Source organism: Moschus berezovskii, chromosome 1, assembly GCF_049115385.1.
Source record: "Moschus berezovskii isolate FMDL1 chromosome 1, NW_MosBer_1.0, whole genome shotgun sequence".
Taxonomy (NCBI): domain Eukaryota; kingdom Metazoa; phylum Chordata; class Mammalia; order Artiodactyla; family Moschidae; genus Moschus; species Moschus berezovskii.
In genome coordinates this window covers 89,766,739-89,786,197 of record NC_142460.1, presented here as the reverse complement: position 1 = coordinate 89,786,197, position 19,459 = coordinate 89,766,739, and the positions used below count along the sequence as shown (strand labels likewise).

The 19,459-nt window shown below is 44.1% G+C and overlaps 1 protein-coding gene across 3 annotated transcripts in view; it reads left to right on the top strand.

Moving 5' to 3' along the window:
* The window catches only part of MYLK (myosin light chain kinase), a 292,274-nt gene that overhangs the window by 95,500 nt on the left and 177,315 nt on the right, over positions 1-19,459 (top strand). For all 3 annotated transcript variants that reach the window (XM_055396158.2, XM_055396005.2, XM_055396085.2), the window contains one exon: positions 5,664-5,831. In XM_055396158.2, the coding sequence (XP_055252133.2) occupies positions 5,667-5,831 (165 nt within the window). In that variant the 5' untranslated portion in view covers positions 5,664-5,666. The remainder of the gene's footprint in view (positions 1-5,663; positions 5,832-19,459) is intronic.

Below are 19,459 nucleotides of genomic sequence, written 5' to 3'. Positions count from 1 at the left end.
CGTGTGGCCCTGTCCCCCTTCCTGCTCCCGTGGGTCATGGCAAGTCAGCGGGCTCAGCCCACAGCCCACAGCCAAGGAGCAGCTCGTTCCAGGATTAAGAGCGATCAGGGCATTTGTTGGGATTTGAGGGCTCTGAAGAGAGAGGATTAAGGTGGAGAGAGGGAGCTGTCATTGCTGGGGGCATTTGCACCTGGGTGGTTTGCTGTGTCTGCTGTGTGCCCGTGGCTCCGTGGGTTCATAGCCGACTGCCAGGCTTCCAGTACAGAGCCCGCTGGGAGCCCTTCCCTGTGGGGAAGGTATGGTATTTCCAGATGCCTCGCTGCTGATCAGGCGCTTAAGGACAATGACCGTTTGCAATGAGTGCACTTTGGGTGGGGAAGGGGGCAGCTGGTTTCTCTAAGCTTCTGCTGTAGAACATGGTTCTTGATGTAGAGCTTTTCTCTGAGTCTTTATGCCTCAGTCTTTTTGCCCTCTCTTTTGGCCATCGTTCCATAGTTGAAAGTGTTCCTTTCTGGGTTCAAGAGACAGTTTGAAGTGCTTTCGATCAAATTAAAGTCAAATTAATTTAGTGCCGCTTTGAATGATGAACAAACTCTGCTACTGATGAAAACCCTATTTGGAGGTGAGCTTTGGCCCACGCCTTGCGTGTGTGTGTGTGTGTGTGTGTGTGTCAGGGTGTGGCTTCCAGCTCTCAGACCACTGTTCTTCTGATCTCCTCCTCTTCTTTTTTTTTCTCTTCTTACTTGCATTCCTTTGATCTGCATTTAACTCGTGTTGAATGGAACCCTCTAGCTAGGTGTACTCAATTCTAGCCGCTGAGCACTGCTCTGCCGGTAGATAAATTATTGCAGAAACCACCCAGCCCCGCCGGTGCTCTTGATTGGAATGTGGTCCCTGGGCTGGATGGAGGATTAGAAGGGAACAAGGATGTTTTGTGTTATTATTGTTACTATTATTATTATTCTGCTCGAGCGTTCCTAATATGTCAGTAATCGTTCACTGGCAGTGTGGACAGGATCTGTTGATGTGGCTGATGGCAGTGGGTGGAGCGACGGGCTGAGCAGAGCTGCGTGGTATACCCGGCCAGCTTGGGAGTGGGCTCTGGTTAACAGCCAGCCTGCTCACGCACCCTCGCCTCTCCCAGTGCACTTGCTGCACTGACTTGCCTGTTCTAACCTGAAGCCAGACTTTCCCACCCGGCCAGGGATGGATGACTTCTGTCTTCTGTGTTTGAGGCTGAGCATGTTCCTTTGACTGATAGCATCCAAGACCTTCACAAGACCTCAGAAGGTCAGAATCAAGAGGATTAATAGAGAGGATTCTGAGCCTGATGTCACTACTCTTAGTTTCCAGCTCCCCTGAAAGCAGAGAGGAAGAGTCTTGTGTCTTCCGAAGCCAGAACTGAGAGCAGAAGGGAGGGTTACACTCCCCCTCCCGCTTCCTTTGTGGAGTTCCCAAGCCTCTGCCTATCACATCTCCCATTACTGGGGAAAGCAGGAAATGCCTCATCCGAGTCTGGGGCCCTACAGGAAGCCCCACAGGGTATGGCTATGATCAGAATTCAGTTTGGTTTCCACTTCTTAGCTCTGTGACCTTGGATTACGTGGAGTTGACTTTCTGAGCCCTGGTGTCCTTGTTTGTGAAAAGAGAATAATCAAAACTACCTTGTAGGACCAGGGATTGAGAGAGATTAGGGCCCAGCAGGATGTTGGGTGCACGCACCCTGTCTCTTCACTGCTGGGACAGATAGAGCAGTGTGCGGGGGCTGCCAGGGCCCCCAGTCCCTCCTACCCACCTTCTCATGGTCTGCCATCTGCTTCCCACTGCTGTTATACAATAACCACATGCAGATACCCTTGCTCTGAGGATAATCAGGCTGACCCGGCCTTGCCGTCCTTGGTGGAAAGGATCTGTCCTACAGGGTGGGAGACTTGCTTTCCCTTTGGGAGCTGGATGGATGATGATGTTGACAGCTAGCATTTACTAAGTGCCTCTTATGTTGCCCTGAGTGTTTTATATACACTCTCATTCAAATCCTCCCCTCAACCTTAAAAGTTATTATCATTCCCATTTTACAGAAAGGGAAACTGAGGCCAGGAGAGTTGAAGTACCTTGCCCAGGCCACAGGTGAAAAGTATCAGTGCCCTGGATTTGTGGCTGGGTATGACCCTTGTGATACCGGCCCTTACTCGACCTGATCACCACTGGTGCTGGCAGCGCAGAGTGTGTTTGTCCCCTCACTTCAGAGGCAGTGGAGGAGGGTAGATGGAGCAGTGACCCCTCTAGGGTATGGTCCTGGCAGTCCCTGCAGGATGTAAGAACAGCAATCCTTCTCTACCCCCATGTTACCCCACTCATCACACACACATGTAATTGTGCATTACTGTATCCCTTGTTACACAGGAGATGTTTAATAAATATATTTTAAATGAGTGAATGACTATATCCCGATTCTTGCCATTAAAATTGTATCATGATTGGAAATGGTTCTGCAAACACATATACAAACACAATGATATAAATATGGCAAAATATTAATTGTTGAATCCAGCAATAGGTATTCAAGGTACTCACTTTTTATCATTCTATTTTCCCATTTGAAATTTTCCATTATGAAACTTATTTTTTGTTTAAAATTTCTATGTCAATCAATTCCTGTTATTATTTTCCTTGTAAATATATAAATGCCTGATATAGTTAACCAATTCTCACTGTTGGATATTTAACTATTTTTTTCTATTTCTGTTTAACTAGATTATTTTTCTATGTATTTTCCTATAAATAATGTGGTAAACATTCTTTTATGTAAATTTGGAACTATATCTTTGGTTTGTTCTCAAAAACGCATTTCTGAATGTAGGATTATTGGGGAAAGAGATGGACTGTTTTTTTCAGAATCTTTTTTCCAAATTGCTTTCTAGAAAGATTGCATCCATTTATACTCTTCCAAAGGATATGAGTGGTATCCATAGTGTCACTAGTATTTGTTATCTTTCTTTTTAAATGTCAGTTTGGTTATTTTTTAAAAACAATGACTTCTTAATTTGCACTCTTGGATTATGATTGAGGCTCGACAGTGTCCATTTGTGTTGTGGTCACTTATCTCCTGTGAACTGTCCAAGTGATAGCTTGCTCGTAATGATGTCAACTGTTTTCTTGTATATAAGGTGTCCTAGTCCTTCATTCTTTCTTTGTTTGATTGTTTTTAAATCCTGTGGTGCTTTGTCACTTGTTTATCTGACTGTGCTGGGTCTTAGTGGCAGCACATGGGATCTTGGTTGCATCATTCAGGGTCTTGTGTGTGGCGCCACAGACCAGCTGTGGCGAGCGGGCTCAGCAGTTGCAGCTCAGGAACTCCAGGGCACGCTGGGCTCGGCAGTTGTGGTGCTCTGGCTCATTGCTCTGCAGTACATGGGATCTTAGTTCCCCAGTCAGGGATGGAACCCATCTCCCCTGCATTGCAAGGCAGATTCTTAACCCCTGGACTCCCAGGGACATCCCAGTCCTTTATTCTCCTTGAAAACATTGTATCCCAGATCATCATTCCCCTTTTAATGTTGTCGATGGTATGCTATGACACACAGAAATTCTCAGGTTGATGTGAGCATGGTAAGAGATCTCTGCTTTCTCCCTTATCACTTCAACCTCAAACACCCTTCCCACCAGCCAACTCTGACTGCTTACAGGAGGCAAGAGGGCCCAGTGCAAATGCCAGTTCTGCCCCCTGCTAAATGCCTTGGGTGCATGCTAAGTTGCTTCAGTCGTGTCCAACTCTTTGTGACCCCATGGACTATATAGCCCTTTAGGCTTCTCTGTCCATGGGATTCTCCAGGCAAGCATACTGGAATGGGTTGCCATTTCCTACTCCAGGGATCTTCTCAACCCAGAGATTGAAACCACATCTCCTGCGTCTCCTGCACTGGCAGGCAGGTTTTTTACCACTAGAGCCACCTGGCCCTAAGCAAATTTCTTAATCTCACTGAGCCTCCATTTCTAATCTATAAAATGGGGATGATGAGATTATCTGTCTTCTAGTGTTGTAAGGAGAAATGAACTATTGTCTATAAAGTGCTTAGAATAGTTCCTGGTATATAGTAAATGCTACATAAATTTGGTTTTTCTTGTTACTTACTGCAGTGAACCTGTGAGTCTTTATCATTTTGAAAGGATTTTGTTTGCAAAGCTGATACCTCATCAGTGAAAGAGAAAGCTAGGTTTATCAAGCAGGGTATGTGCCCTGTTATTTTAACTTATACTTCAAAATACAGCTCTCTTTTGTTTTTGTTAAATGTTATTAAATTTAAAACTAATTATATGCCCAGACACTACTGTTCATCTCTGTCAGCTTATCCCATTTGGCATGGGACTTGAGCTTGTGACTAAAGATTCCAAGAAAGTGAACAGAAAAATAAAAACTAGAAATACTCTTTAGTTTAGCAGGTATTTGTTAAACTGCAGTCCTCTGATAGGTCAGGTACTGTGGATTCCATGCTGAGTAAGAATGGACACACGGTCCCCATTGTGGGTCCCCAGAGTGGAACCATCCCAGCCTGGTGAGGTGCCCACCTGGTTTAGAATCTGGAACAAGGGTACTTGGGACACATTCCAGGGGGTGGCAACAGGTGTCCAGTAACCTTGGCTTGGTTCTGACGACCTGGTTTCTCTCCACTGCTGCCTGTTTTCCCAGCCTGCTTCTCCAGCCTTTCCTGTGGACTTCGACAGCTTTCCCACTCCCCATCTTTCCAACATATCCCTTCTCCTTTTATGAGAGCCAGAGTCCATTTCTGAAGTTTGCAACCAAAAACTTGTTCACACCTGTTAATGATTCCATTCCTAGAACTAACCCAAAGGAAGTCCCTTTGTTCCAACTGACCTGCCAGCCCCCATAGACATCGAGGCCCTGGACCAGGTTTTCTTGTCAGTGATGCCATCATTGTGTTTTGTCTCTTTGGGCGAGTCACTTACCTCCTCTGGGCTTCACTTAAAAGTGGAGGAGTGAGCCTGCTGCTGCTGCCAAGTTGCTTCAGTCGTGTCCGACTCTGTGCAACCCCATAGACGGCAGTCCACCAGGCTCCCCCGTCCCTGGGATTCTCTAGGCAAGAACACTGGAGTGGGTTGCCATTTCCTTCTCCAATGCATGAAAGTGAAAAGTGAAAGTGAAGTCGCTTAGTCGTGTCTGACTGAGTGAACTCCGGGAGTTGGTGATGGACAGGGAGGCCTGGCGTGCTGTGGTTCATGGGGTCGCAAAGAGTCGGACACGACTGAGCAACTGAACTGAACTGAACTGAAAGACTGCCTAACGCAGATACTGATGCTGAAGGTTGAATACTATTAGGCACTGATTTTAGATACCTATTGTAAGAACACTGAGAACCATTTGGTTTTTCTGTTCCTGCCCCAGCTGCCCCTCTCCTGAAAGTTCTCCATGGGATTTGGGGGAGCCCAGGACATGGCCCTGGGAGCTGCTGTCTGGGGTGGGCTGGGCCTCACTCCTACAGCTTCACGAGTTGAGGATAGAGCCTCTGTTTCCCAGAGAGGAGCTCCAGGTGGACCCTGACCTAGTGAGTCCCCCTGTAAAACCCAACCAGCACCCTGGGTACCCGGCCGCCTATAGGGAAGACGGGCTATACTTTGTCTGACTGGATCTTCCTTCCTGTTTGCAGACCATGGGGGATGTGAAACTGGCCGCCCAGACACACGTTTCCAAAACCTCCCTCACTATGGATCACTCGAGAGTCAGCTCCATGCCCCTGACTGAGGCCCCTGCTTTCACTTTGCCCCCTCGGAACCTCTGCATCAAGGAAGGAGCCACCGCCAAGTTTGAAGGGAGGGTAAGCAGTGAGGCTGAGTGGGCGGCTCGGGCGGGGAGGTGGGGGTGGTTGGGTGGGTAGAGGGGTGGGGAAGTGGGTGTGGGCTGGGCGGTTGCTTCTGTTCCAGCCTTCTCAGCAGGCTGACCTGGAGGAAAGCCTGTTTTCCTTTGGACCCTCATATAAAATGAATATAAGTCCATTGGCCCTATTTCTTTTGTTTATAGTTGACTTTGGGTTGTGTTGGAGAATTGGGGGTTGGGGAGGGACATTGAGATGTTTTGCTGTTTATGAAAGTCATGTTCTGGTTCATGGAAGGGCAGGGTGATGTCAGGAAGTGTACAATTTGGGTTTAAATGTGTCTGTTAGTCGCTCAGTTGTGTCCGAATCTTTGTGACCCCATGGACTGTAGCCAGTCAGACTCCTCTGTCCATGGAATTTTCCAGCCAAGAATACTGGAGTGGGTTTCTATTCCTTTTTCCAGGGTCTCTTCCCTACCCAAGATTGAACCTGGGTCTCCAGCATTGTAGTGAATTCTTTACCATCTGAACCATCAGTTTAAAGATGTGCCTTCAAATCTGGACAGTGGAGAATTAACTCTCATTCTTCTGTTACTTCCTACCTGGAAGGAGTGTTTGGTTAACAACCTCCTGTGTATCCATCTGGTACATCCAAAGCAATGGGGTAGGAGATAGTACTCCTCATTTCAGTTCTGTCACCTTTGGCTAATAAGTATTGGTCTCTTGCCCTTCAGTTCAGTTCAGTTCAGTCGCTCAGTCGTGTCCGACTCTCCGCGACCCCATGAATCACAGCATGCCAGGCCTCCCTGTCCATCACCAACTCCCGGAGTTCACTCAAACTCATGTCCACAGAGTCGGTGATGCCATCCAGCCATCTCATTCTCTGTCGTCCCCTTCTTCTCCCACCCCCAACCTTTCCCAGCATCAGAGTCTTTTCCAGTGAGTCAACTCATCGCATGAGGTGGCCAAAGTATTGGAGTTTCAGCTTTAGCATCAGTCCTTCCAATGAACACCTAGGATTACTGGGCATCAATGTCTTCTTCTGCAAACAGACAATGATATTTACTTGTCCACCTTGTACTAGAAAGGAGAAAAAGATGGGAAGACTATCAGTAAGAACACTGAGGTTATGGCCAGCTGGACAGACTGTTAGTAAGCTGCTGGCTCAAGCCACCAGAAAGTCAGATCATCAGCTTGACTTGGAGATGCACAAGGAAGTCAGGAGGTGTGCAAGTAATATTTGTCCTAGATTAAACACAGGCAGTCTTCCCCAAGAAATGCTTTAGAAGCTGGAAGGCTTTGATCTAAGCAAAAGACAGTTGAGGTGATGAACTCACAGGTTGTACTTTGAGTCTACAAGTTAAATCTGTGGATGGAAGGGGTCAAGAGCGTCACTCTTCCTGGGTGTTGCTGGGCCTTACCTTTGTTTAAGTGGCAGGTTTGGCTGTGTGGTCATCTGTAGAGTGAAGTGAAGTGAAGTCGCTCAGTCGTGTCTGATTCTTTGCAATCCCATGGACTGTAGCCCACCAGGGTCCTCCATCCATGGGATTTTCCAGGCAAGAATACTGGAGTGGGTTGCCATAGAGTATTCAGGGGCTATGTTATGTGCTCTATACAGGCTATCTAGTTAACTGTTTGCTGATAGATCTGACATTCCTTGTCATATTGTATCTTTTACTTACAGAAGGGTAATGTTGGTGATGCTGCTGAGGGGTCTGCTTTTCTCTCTGGGTTCTATCAGGATGAGTACTCTTTTCTGTTGCTCTGACTGTGGCCCCCCATCCTTCCATGCCCATAACTAGCAGAAAAAAGCAACAGGAAGAGTCTCTGGGGATTTAGAAACATGAGTAAAGTTTTAATATATGATACAACATGATGAACACTGAAAATGAGCATGCTAAATGAAAGAAGCCAGACATAGAAGATCACATATTGAATGACTCCATGTATCTGAAATGTCCAGGACAGACAAAAGTATGGCACCAGGAAGTAGATGAGTGGTTGCTGATGGCTAGGGAGGAGGAGTGGGGTGTAACTGCTGAAGGGTGCAGAGTTTCTTTGGGGAATGATGAAAATGTTCTGAAATTAGGTATTGGTCATGGTTGTACATGTTTGGATGGCATTATCAACTCAATGGACATAAGTCTGAGCAAACTCTGGGAGACAGTGGGCCTCCCTTGTGGCTCAGCTGGTAAAAAATCCACCTGTAATGAGGGAGACCTGTGTTCAATCCCTGGATTGGGAAGATCCCCTGGAGAAGGGAAAGGCTACACACTCCAGTATTCTGGCCTGGAGAATTCCATGGACTGTATAGTCCATGGGATCACAAAGAGTCGGACACGCCTGAGCAAGTGAATAACATGGTTGCACGGCTTTTTGAACATGTTATAGGACACTGGATTTACACTTAAAAAATTAAAAGTGAACTTTTGAAAAAAAATGGCTTAGCAAAATTGGTCCATACCCACCCTCTTGCCTATTGCTTGTCAGAGATGAGCTCCGCCCTCAAATTAAAACAAACTGTGGAGGGTAAGAGATGACTTCGCTTCTATAGATGGAGAGGTGTGGTTTCGTTTGCTGACTGTGGAGGTCATGAAGGAGCTGAGCCTTTGGGGTATGTCAGTTGGAACCTTTGTAGAATGAACACCGACCCAGGAGTCCACACACTGGAGTTCTCTGTTCTCAGTTATCCTCAGGTTGGCAGGTCAGACCTTCTCTGGACCTTGTTACCTTATCTGAGAAGAAACAACTAGTTGTTTCTGTATTTTCTGGCCTGCAGGGATGTGAAAAGAAAACAAATTGAGGAAAGTGGTAAAAGCAGTTCATAAAGTCAAAAATTATAGTAGTAACAGTATTTTTTTTTAATGAGGTAACATTCAAATATGTAAATTTGACTGTCTTAATTCAATGGCATTTCATACATTCATGATGCTGATTGCAGTTTTCTTAAAGCAGAGCATTCTCTAGGTGAACATTTTATTTTGCTTATATTGAGGAAATAGTTGACTTTGTATATTACATGTGCGCTGTAGGTCAAAGTGAATGTGTTTCTTAGAAGTCTGCCTGTGGAGCTCCGTTGCCACTCATCACCTCCCTGGAATTAACCCAGAACAACACCATGACAGCATGCTGGTGCATAGTGGACACAGAAGGAGGAAGATTCCAGAGAGATGTTCGGTGGAGTGTCTGGGCTCCATCTGAGAACTTCCAGAGAAAAACACAAGAGGGAAGGTCTTTCATAGAAAGTGCTTTATAAGATAGCTTGTTGTGAGCGTGTATTATCACTGTAGCAAAAGACACAAAGGAATGCCTTGCATCAAGGCAGAGTCATGTAAAATGACCTCAGAATGAGAAGTGGTTGTTTGGATACCAAAATGCAGTTGTGCAGCGGATGCACCTGATCTGGCAGCCTCAGAGGAGGGAAAGGTAGAGTCTGAGTGACACGAGCTTAGAGCGGGAATTTTCTGTTTTTAAAGACCGAGCGCCAAATGGGGTCACCTCCTCGTATCCTTTAGGCTTTTTCCACCTTGTGGCAGATTCTTTGGGCCAGCATGGAGCCCACAACCAGCCCCCTTTGCCCTTTCCTTTTCTTTTCTAGAGGCCATTGCACAGTTTGCCTTTGCAGCTAAGAGTGGCTCAGTGACACATTTGGCTGAAGTCTGCTCACATATTTTTGGGAAAACTCTCACTTTTCTGCTTAAAACAAATCACTGGTTCTCTCATATTCCACCTCACCCTTGCTTCCTATCTTAACTGCTGATTTGATGCCTGGTGTTCAGGCAGTCATTTTGAAACTATGAGGGAACAAGCCAGAATGCAAAGGGTTGGTCAGTGTGGGCACGGGCAATGTGCATGGGAGTGGAGGGAACATAAAGACCAGCAGCTAAGACACAAAAGTCCTAAGGCTTAGAGAGTTTCCCAGAGAGGATCTTTGACTGTGGTCATTCACACAGGAAATTTTACAGAAAGTGTTCCTAACTGATAAACACCTAACGAGATGCACATGGAGATACTGTCTCTTTAAATAATGGGAATAAATAGGGGAGAAGACACAGCACAGAGAAGAACCAAAAAACCCTTTCAAACCCTTACAAATCTACCAACAGTGAGGGGAGTGCTTGAGTTGAATGTGCCCTGCAGATAAAGCATCCCAGAGGGATTTGCTCCTCTCTGGCTGTGGCCATCTGGCTTGAACCAACAGGGTCTAAGGCCTCTTAAGAGGAAGTCAACCATATGGTGTTAAGTGGTGATTTAATGTCATTATAGAAAACTACTATTTGATCAGGGTCTACTGCTTAGGCCAAAGCTACCTGCCCCCTCCTCTTTCTTGTTTGGCTCTGCCAGCTTAAGAAGATTGTATTTTCCCAGAACTCATTCAACTTTGGATCCATAGCTCATCAGTACCACATTTAGACAAACCTGAACCTACATTCTAGAAACCTGTTTCGTCATCTGAACACACCGTCACATAAAAGCAGGGCATCTTGTCTGCCCAAGGGATGTGCCCGGTGGAACCACACCAACAGCCCTGTTCTGAGCACCCAGAACTCTGAAATTCTCTACCAAAGGGCCCCGAGCCCACTTCTAACACCATCATGGGCCTCTTCCGTGAGAAGACTTTCCTGGGACTGAGTGGGATGATGGTCAATGACAGTGGTTTGCTTAGGGGACTAAAAAGGTAGATGAAACTCAGATGTGGGGATCTGTCGTCCACCCATGGGCACAGGAGGACCCGGCAGTGCAGATGCAAGTAGGGTGTGATGTGCCACTGCCTGCTGAGTGTTTCTGGGCCCAGGGTGCGGGGGGGCTCCATAGACAGGTAACCGGGCGCCTGCACTTGCCAGGGGCTCACTGAAATGCCTCCTTCTGTTCTGTTGCCCCTGAGGGCAGCCCGAGTACCAGCAGACTGCCTCCCCCACACAGAGTCAAGTACGAAAGGAGTGAGATGGTAGGAGAAAATGCTGGAATTACTGGAGATTTCTCCCCTTTCGCCTTGGAATTCATTCTTATCAGACGAAGCAAACACGTTGATAGGCCCTGGCCGTGCTGTGAATCAAATGAGCTGATATTTGAGTGCCTCTTGAAGTACAGCCCAAATGAGGTTTCAGTCCAGACTGAGGGGCTCAGTGTTCACTGAAGGGGCTTCACAATAAAGGGCTGGCCCGGCCTCATCATGGAGGGTGGAGGAAGGGACCAGAGAAGACTTGATTCATGAAAACGTGAATAACTCCTCAGTTTCCACTTTAACCAACAGTGGTATCCTTCCCCCATTAACTTCTTCCCAGTCAGTTCTAACTCAGAAGCACTCAACCACTTAGAGAAATTTGAAGGAAGCATCTAGTCTGCTTTCTGTCCTCAAAAATCTTTTATTAGGGAAGGGGGGCGGGGCTCAGCTTGCAGAATTTTAGTTCCCCAACCCGTGATTAAACCCGGGCCAAGGCAGTAAAAGCGCCCAGTCCCAACCATTGGACCGTCAGGGAATTCCCTGTGCTCTGAAGTATTAGTAAGTTTTAACCACAGGTTCTTAAGAAAAACATGTGCATATAAAACAGTAGGATATGACAGTATAATTAAATGCTTGAAATAGTACAGTTAAGTAGTTTGTACTATAGGAATTTAGAGGTGATTAAGATGAGGTTTGCAGTGGTTTGGAAACTGATTTCTTGCTTCCTGACTTCCGTCCTCCCACTTCGTCCTTGCAGCCTTACAGGTCTGACTGTCACCTCCCTGCTTAATATCCTCGAGCCTGCAATGAGGTTCCTCAGCGCTGCCCACAAGGCCCTTCCAGTCAACTCCTGGCTCTCCAGCCCTGAGCCCTTTCCTCCCTTCCTCGCTCTAGCATCGCTTGCCCAGCCCTGCTCACCCACACAGATGCAACATGGATACTTTGTTCTGCTAGAGAAAGGGTAAACAAGGAAGGCATTTTATCTTCCCTGTTGATTAGGAATGGGGACAGAGTGCACAGGAAGGGAACTAGCGTTTGTCATTGCCTTAGTGGTGTCAGGCATGTGATCTTAGTCCTTTTGTCCTCGTGGCAAAGTAGCTTTGTCCCCATTGAAAAGTTTAAAAACATTTTATACAATTTTTAAATTTATACTATGCTTATAGTTATTTCAAGATATTGGCTATATTCCCCATGTTGAATAGTACATCCTGGTAGCCTATCTTACACCCAATAGCTGTACCACCTACTCTCCACCCCTAAAGTGCCCTTCCCCACCCTCCCAACTGGTAACCACTACCAATTTGTTCTCTTATATCTGTGAGTCTGCTTCTTTTTTTGTATTCACTAATTTGTTGTACTTTTTAAGACTCTACATATAAGTGATACCATGCAGCATTTGTCTTTATCTGATTTATTTCACTTAGCATAATGCTCTCATATCCCCATTTTTATAGAAGAACAACCCAGGGGCTCAGAGTAATTACAGACCTTGCCAAGGTTATGTCAGTAAGTGAAGGAGGCAGTACTTTTCGGTCCGAATCTTGTATTCTTCTCACTGTATGATGCCACCCCTTTCACACGTGTCATCTGGTTCCTTGAACTCAGGGTTGTTTCTTATTCATTGCTGTGCCCCAGGAGTAGCACAGTGGCTGCCACATGACGGGTGCTCAGTAAATGTCTGGTTTCCTTGAGAGGGTGATAGGGTCTGACTCCAGACCTCTTGCCAGTCAAGTTCACAGGCATTTGGTTCCATGTTTCTTAGAGGCTCTTGTCCCCCGCCATCCCCCATCCTGTTCCCTGCAGTGCTCCTGTCCATATCCATGCATCCCTGCTCCCTTCTTTACCTCAGGTCATGCCTTTGTCAAGAATACCCTTCCTTCTCCCACACCATCTTATCCAGCATCAAGGTCCATTTAAACCCTACCTCCTTCAGGCTGCTTTCCTTAAGTGTATTTTCTCTTTGAAACATTTTATTAGAGGACAGAAGAACCATGGTAATAGGATGCAGAAAGTTCCCATAATCACATAGAGTCTTTCGTGAGCAATAACCGCAGGAGAGAGTTGACTACCTTGGCCTTTTTAAAGTGTATTATTCATTAATCGTCTCTGTGCCTATAAGTTTATTATAAAGAAAATAATTATTTAAATGTTAAACATTAATTTAAAAGTTAAACTATTTTTAAAACAAGCATTCCAGCAAAAGTAAAAATGTTCCTTGCCTTGACCCTTACTTCCAGAGGTACACACCATTAACAATTTGGGGATCCTTCCAGAAATATTCCATGCAAATATAAGCATAAATCTGCATATGATTTTGCATATACAAATGGACCCATGTACATGCACTGATGTGCAACTTGCTCTTTTTGCTTAACATCTCTTGGCATTTCTTTTTAGATGTTAGCACATAGATCTATACCATAGGTAAATCTGAGCTAATTCTTAGCTTTCCAGCCCTCAGTTGCTTCCCCCTCTGAATTCCTATAATACTTATATGACTCATTTTTTTAAATTAATGGGCAGCTTTATCAGTTATTGTTTATTGTCTTTTGCTTCCTCATTGCAAATGAGTTGTTTGAGGTCTAGAACTGCATTGTCCAGATAGCCACATGTGACTACTTAAATTTAGGTTAATTAAAATAAATAAAAAATTCCGATCCTCAGCCTTGCTAGCCACATTTTCAGTGCTCAATATCTACATGTGGATAATAGCTACCGTGTTGGGCAGCACAGATTATTGAATTTCTATTGTCATAGAAAGGTTTATCAGGGAGGGCTGATCACGGCCACTCTTGCATTTAATTCAGCCTCCATGTAACCAGAGATCCACAGCTCGAAGATATATTGACAACAGCTGTTCCAGTCATAGTAGAAAGTAGACATTAAATTCTTGAGAATTTTCTTAGGGCATAAAATTCATTCAAAGAAAAATATAATCCCTTGATGGATGAATCTTTGTCTTCCACTTTCACTGAAGAATGGTAATCTTGGTGTTCCAACAAGCTGAACATGCTCCCAAAATTTCTGTGGCCATCTGTTCCAAGTGATTCAGGAATTCTCATGACAAGGAGGCTGGAGGTGGGTTGCCTGGTGTCACAGAGTTCCTGAAGTATTCAGAGAAGAAGCAGCAGAATGGAAATGACAGGGCCAGTCATGCTGAAACTACAGTTGTCAGCAGTAGGTGGCTACTCTAGACAGACTGAACAGATTTATTAACTTCTCCTCCCTCCAAATATGCCATTGAAGTAAGCAGAAAGGGTTAAAAAGAGTTAATTTAGAGTTGCACTGAGAACAGGAGAGGGGAATTAGTGAGGGTTGTCCATGCTGTAACATATGAGAGCCACATATTTGAGATGACAGGATTTGGAAACTAAGAGTGAACTGTAGGGCAGATATCAGGGTGACTAAGGGATGTTTGTTTAATGTCTCTATGGAGAAAATCAAAGCTCATGGTGTGGATATTAATCAGGATCAGAAAGTCTTTGTGCTTTGCCACCAGGTAAATCGTGTTGGACATCCAGTTGCTGTCCAGCTACTCCATGCCCAGACACTCGAAGTGAAGCCCACCGGACATGCCCCACTCGGGGACATGGAGTCAAGCCCCTCACCGAGGGAGATAAGACTACACCCAGTGGGTGGAAAGCCTACATTTTTTTTTTAATTTTATTTTTATTATTTTTTTTAATTTATTTTATTGGAGGCAAATTACCTTACATTAATATATTGGTTGGTTTTGCCATACACTGACATGAATCCGCCCCGGGTGTACATGTGCTCTCCCTCCCGAACCCCCCTCCCACCTCCCTCCTCCCCATATCCTCCCTCCATGTCATCCCCGTGCACCAGCCCCAAGCATCCTGTATCATGCGTCGAACCTGGACTGGTCACTTATGATAATATACATGCTACAATGCCGTTCTCCCCAATCATCCCACCTTCACCCTCTCCCACAGAGTCCCAAAGACTGTTCTATATGCCTATGTCTCTTTTGCAGTCTCGTATACAGGGTTCAGGTTACCATCTTTCTAAATTCCATATATATGCGTTAGTATACTGTATTGATGTTTTTCTTTCTGGCTTATTTCACTCTGTATAATTGGCTCCAATTTCATCCACCTCATTAAAACTGATTCAAATGCATCCTTTTTGATGGCTGAAAAATACTCCATTGTGTGTATGTACCAAAGCTTTCTTATCCATTCATCTGCAGATGGACATCTAGGTTGCTTCCATGTCCTGGCTATTATAAACAGTGCTGCAATGAACATTGGAGTACATGTGTCTCTTTCAATTCTGGTTTCCTCCGTGTGTATGCCCAGGAGTGCGATTGCTGGATCATATGGCAGTTCTATTTCCAGTTTTTTGAGGAATCTCCACACTGTTCTCCATAGTGGCTGTACTAGTTTGCATTCCCACCAACAGTGTAAGAGGGTTCCCTTTTCTCCACACCCTCTCCAGCATTTATTGCATGTAGACTTTTGGATAGCAGCCATTCTGACTGGTGTGAAATGGTATCTCATTGTGGTTTTGATTTGCATGTCTCTGATTATGAGGGATGTTGAGCATTTTTTCATGTTTGTTAGCCATCTGTATGTCTTCTTTGGAGAAATGTCTGTTTAGTTCTTTGGCCCATTTTTTGATTGGGTCACTTAGTTTTCTGGAATTGAGCTGCAGGAGCTGCTTGTATATTTTGGAGATTAATCCTTTATCAGTTGCTTCATTTGCTATTATTTTCTCCCATTCTGAAGGCTGTCTTTTCACCTTGCTTAGAGTTTCTTTTGCTGTGCAGAAGCTTTTGATTTTAATTAGGTCCCATTTGTTTATTTTTGCTTTTATTTCCAGTATTCTGGGAGGTGGGTCTTGGAGGATCCTGCTGTGATTTATGTCAGAGAGTGTTTTGCCTACGTTCTCCTCTAGGAGTTTTATAGTATCTGGTCTTACATTTAGCTCTCTAATCCATTTTGAGTTTATTTTTGTGTATGGTGTTAGGAAGTGTTCTAATTTCATTCTTTTACAAGTGGCTGACCAGTTTTCCCAGCACCACTTGTTAAAGAGACTGTCTTTTGTCCATTTTATATTCTTGCCTCCTTTGTCAAAGATAAGGTGTCCATAGGTGCGTGGGTTTATCTCTGGGAAAGCCTACATTTGGAAACTAGTTCATCAGTTATAGATTGTGAAGAGTTAATTCATGGCCACCAGATATTTGAAGAAAATATTTGTACAATGTAATATTGCTATCAAGAAATTGTTCTTTTTGAAAAGTCAACCTTTAGACAAAACTCAAAAGTGTTAGTTATAGTTACAGAACAGAAAGTAAACTCTGTAAGCTTTGGCGAGCCATAAGTAAAGGAATGGTGAATGGTAAGTTTGAGGAGAGAAGGAGAGGAAGAGAAAACTACAGGGGCACTACAGTCCTCATCGTACACGCTGGGAAGTGAGATGCCATCTAAAACAGATGGATCAAATAACAGAGACCTGGGCGTATGACTTAAAACCATAATGATAGAGGTAAAAAATGGTCAGCCCATCGGCCATATTTGGCACACAGACCTTTTACATTTGGTCAGCAGTATTCTCAAAAAAATTTGAGCTAAGATTTACAAATGGAAAACTTATACATACAGTTCATTTCTGAATGGCTTTTCTCAAAAAATATCAGGTAGCACTTCCACGTGGCAACATTTGGCCAGTGGACACTATCCCTACATCTAAGCTCATCTTTGCCAGGTTTTTATAGTCTCCCCCCACTACCCACTCCCAGTCATCTCCCAACATGGGCAAGCATCTGTTACCAGTTATGACTTTGCTGTTTCCCTAACCACGTTCATGTTAATAGTGGAAAAGCTACAGATGGGTAGGAAGAGCCTCGTGACATTTCTTGTCCCCACCCACTTTCTATACATGGGTATCCTGCCCAGACTCTCTAGGCATTTGAATTTGTGATCTTGCCATAAATGTACAATCAGTTCAGTTCAGTCACTCAGTCGTAGACCTAGAAATCAAAAAATGCTTGGTGAGAGGGAGGCAGTACAAGTCAGTGAAATTTCTCATCACTTATTGTAGGCATCCACTAAGTACTTTCTAAATTCTTAGATCAAGAAATAGACCCAGAGTAGATTATCTAGCATTACAGAGTTTAATGATAAGAAGACTAGAAAGATTATTTCAATGGTTATATTTGGTAAGTGATACCATTGCAGGGAGGGCAAAGAGTGAGAGGGAAAGAAACCTTTCATCATTTTGTACCTTCAACTTTTACCTTTTACTTTATGCACGTTTTTATAGCTTGAATTTTTTAAATAGTAGGCAGGAATTACTTCTGTGATTTCTAAAAGGCACAATAAAATTGCCTGTAAAAAGACATGGTACCTGAGTTCAATGTCCAGATTCTAACTGATAAATGGTCAAAGATGAATACAAAGTTTGCATTGAAAGAAACATAAAAATATATGTGGAAAGACATATAGCACTGCATCAAAATATCCAACACTGCCTGCAACTAGAACACTGGAAATTAAAATACTTAAAAAATATTTACGTACCTGAAAAACTATTTAATAGCAACATATTAAAGCCGAGAGCCCAGTGCTGGGAACTGAGGAAACAGGAAACCATTCTAGGAGTACCCATTGTTGGTTTAGCCTTTCTGGGGCCCAGATTGACAGAATGTTACAGGCGCAATAAAACATTGATGTGCTTTGTCAAGAATTCTGCTTTTGACACTGTAAGTTAACTCTTGAAGAAGGAAAGAAGTAGTTTGTACAAAGATGTTTGAAGCAAATATGATAAAACAAGAAGCAGTTTGTGCTCGAAAGGACGTACTTAAACACATCATTTGGGGAGCTATGCCCATAAATGGAAATGTGTGTGAATAGCACAAAGTGGAAAGAGAAGGAGAGCGAGGCCTCAGAGCAGTCTGATCACTGCCACGTAAGAGCATGTATGTGTTCACTACCTAAAATTAGAAGAGGATTTGGAACGTCGTCAATAGAATTTTTTGTTGTAAGTTCTCTTAAGTGTCTATGTTTTTTTAATTTTGTGGTGACAGTTTACCTCTCAAGAGAATTTGAGTGCTATCTAGATGCATCTATTATGCATCTAATAAGGCCTTTGGGCTTCTGTTATTTTAACATGTTTTGGATTAGTTGACTGTTTGCCTTGAAACAGAAATAAAATCGTGTGGCAAAATGAGCACTGAGAAATGGAGACCCCGATTAGGCTTTTCTTACTGTTTGCTCACGGTGGCTGGAGGGACAGGTGTGCAGTGCCAGTTTGGCGTTCATCAGTAGGGATCTACGTGGGAAGGCCTGGTTTACTTTTTCACATAGACACAATTTCTGTAGAACCCCAAGGTGTTCACATTTCTTATAATACCGAAACTTTCTTCCAACTTTAAATGAAGTTAACAATTAAGTTGGAACTTTCTTAAAAGTTGGCCAACTTGAGTCAAGTTTCCTCTGTACTCTGGATCTTGAGACTACACAGAAAAAAAATGTAATCAACATCATCAGTAATCTTGCACCTAATGGATTATCAATTTGGTAATGGAGAATTGAACTTTTCCCCGAAGCCTTTTCTAGCCCCTACAGTCCATTGTATTCTTTTCTGTTGCCACATTTTAGAAGGGTTTTATTCTGCACTCTCCAGTTTAGAACTCGGTGGGATGAAAACATAGTATGTGGTAGAAAGAACACTGGACTAGGGTTCTGGTTCCTATGAAGCTGCCTTAAAACTTTCAACAAACCACCAAACCTCCCTGACTCTCAGATTTCTTATAACAAAATAATTTAGATGCCCCTTAAGGCCTGTCGCAATCTGGAATTCTATGATTTATATATTGTACCATGTGTTCCCTATTTCCCATGTCTAATTCATTAAAAACACACCTTAGTCCCAGCTCCTGGTAAGTGCCCAATAAGGAGAGATTATTTGTTCAGTCTGTGAATTTTCTAAGTTTTAATCTCTTGTATCACTAAAGTAATGTTCTGCTTTTATATAAGGCAGATTTTGAGTGTTGGATTTGATCCATTTTACTAATATTAATTTAGCACTTTACCACGAGCCAGGTACGGTTTTAGTTGCTCAGAATGGGAAGTGTTTAAGGAGAGCTATATGAGCCTGTGAGGACTGGAGTATTTGGGATCCACAAGTCAGGCTGGGAGTTGGGCTGGTGGGTGTATGCCTGGGTCTTTTTCTCTAATTTGCCCTGACCTCTGGGCTTTCTTTTCCTCATCTGTAAATAAAGAGCTTGGACTGATGACTCAGAAGCCTCTTCCTGCTCTAACATTCCATGATTCCATGATGTAAAATTTAAACAAGATTTTGGAGTAGAGACCTAGTGGCTTTATCAGTGTGCGCACCAGCTGACCCCAACTACTACATGAAGTTGTGACACTAGGGAAGGCTGACCTGAGTGTGATGTTTGCAGGTGAGTTCAGTGAACAGCAGCTTTGTGCAGGCTGTTTGGTGCACTGGGATAAAATGATGTCAGAGAGGATCAGGAGACTGTCTCTCCGTTCAGGAGATTCACACTCTCAATCAGCTGAGGCTGTATATCAGCTTCTCCACACTGAGTCCACACACACAGTCCTGTCCCCTGCCTCTGCTCAGGAGCACTCTGCAATGAGAGTGGGTGGGGCGCTGTGATGGTGACTCGATGTGTCCTGACAGGGCTGGCCGAGTGATAT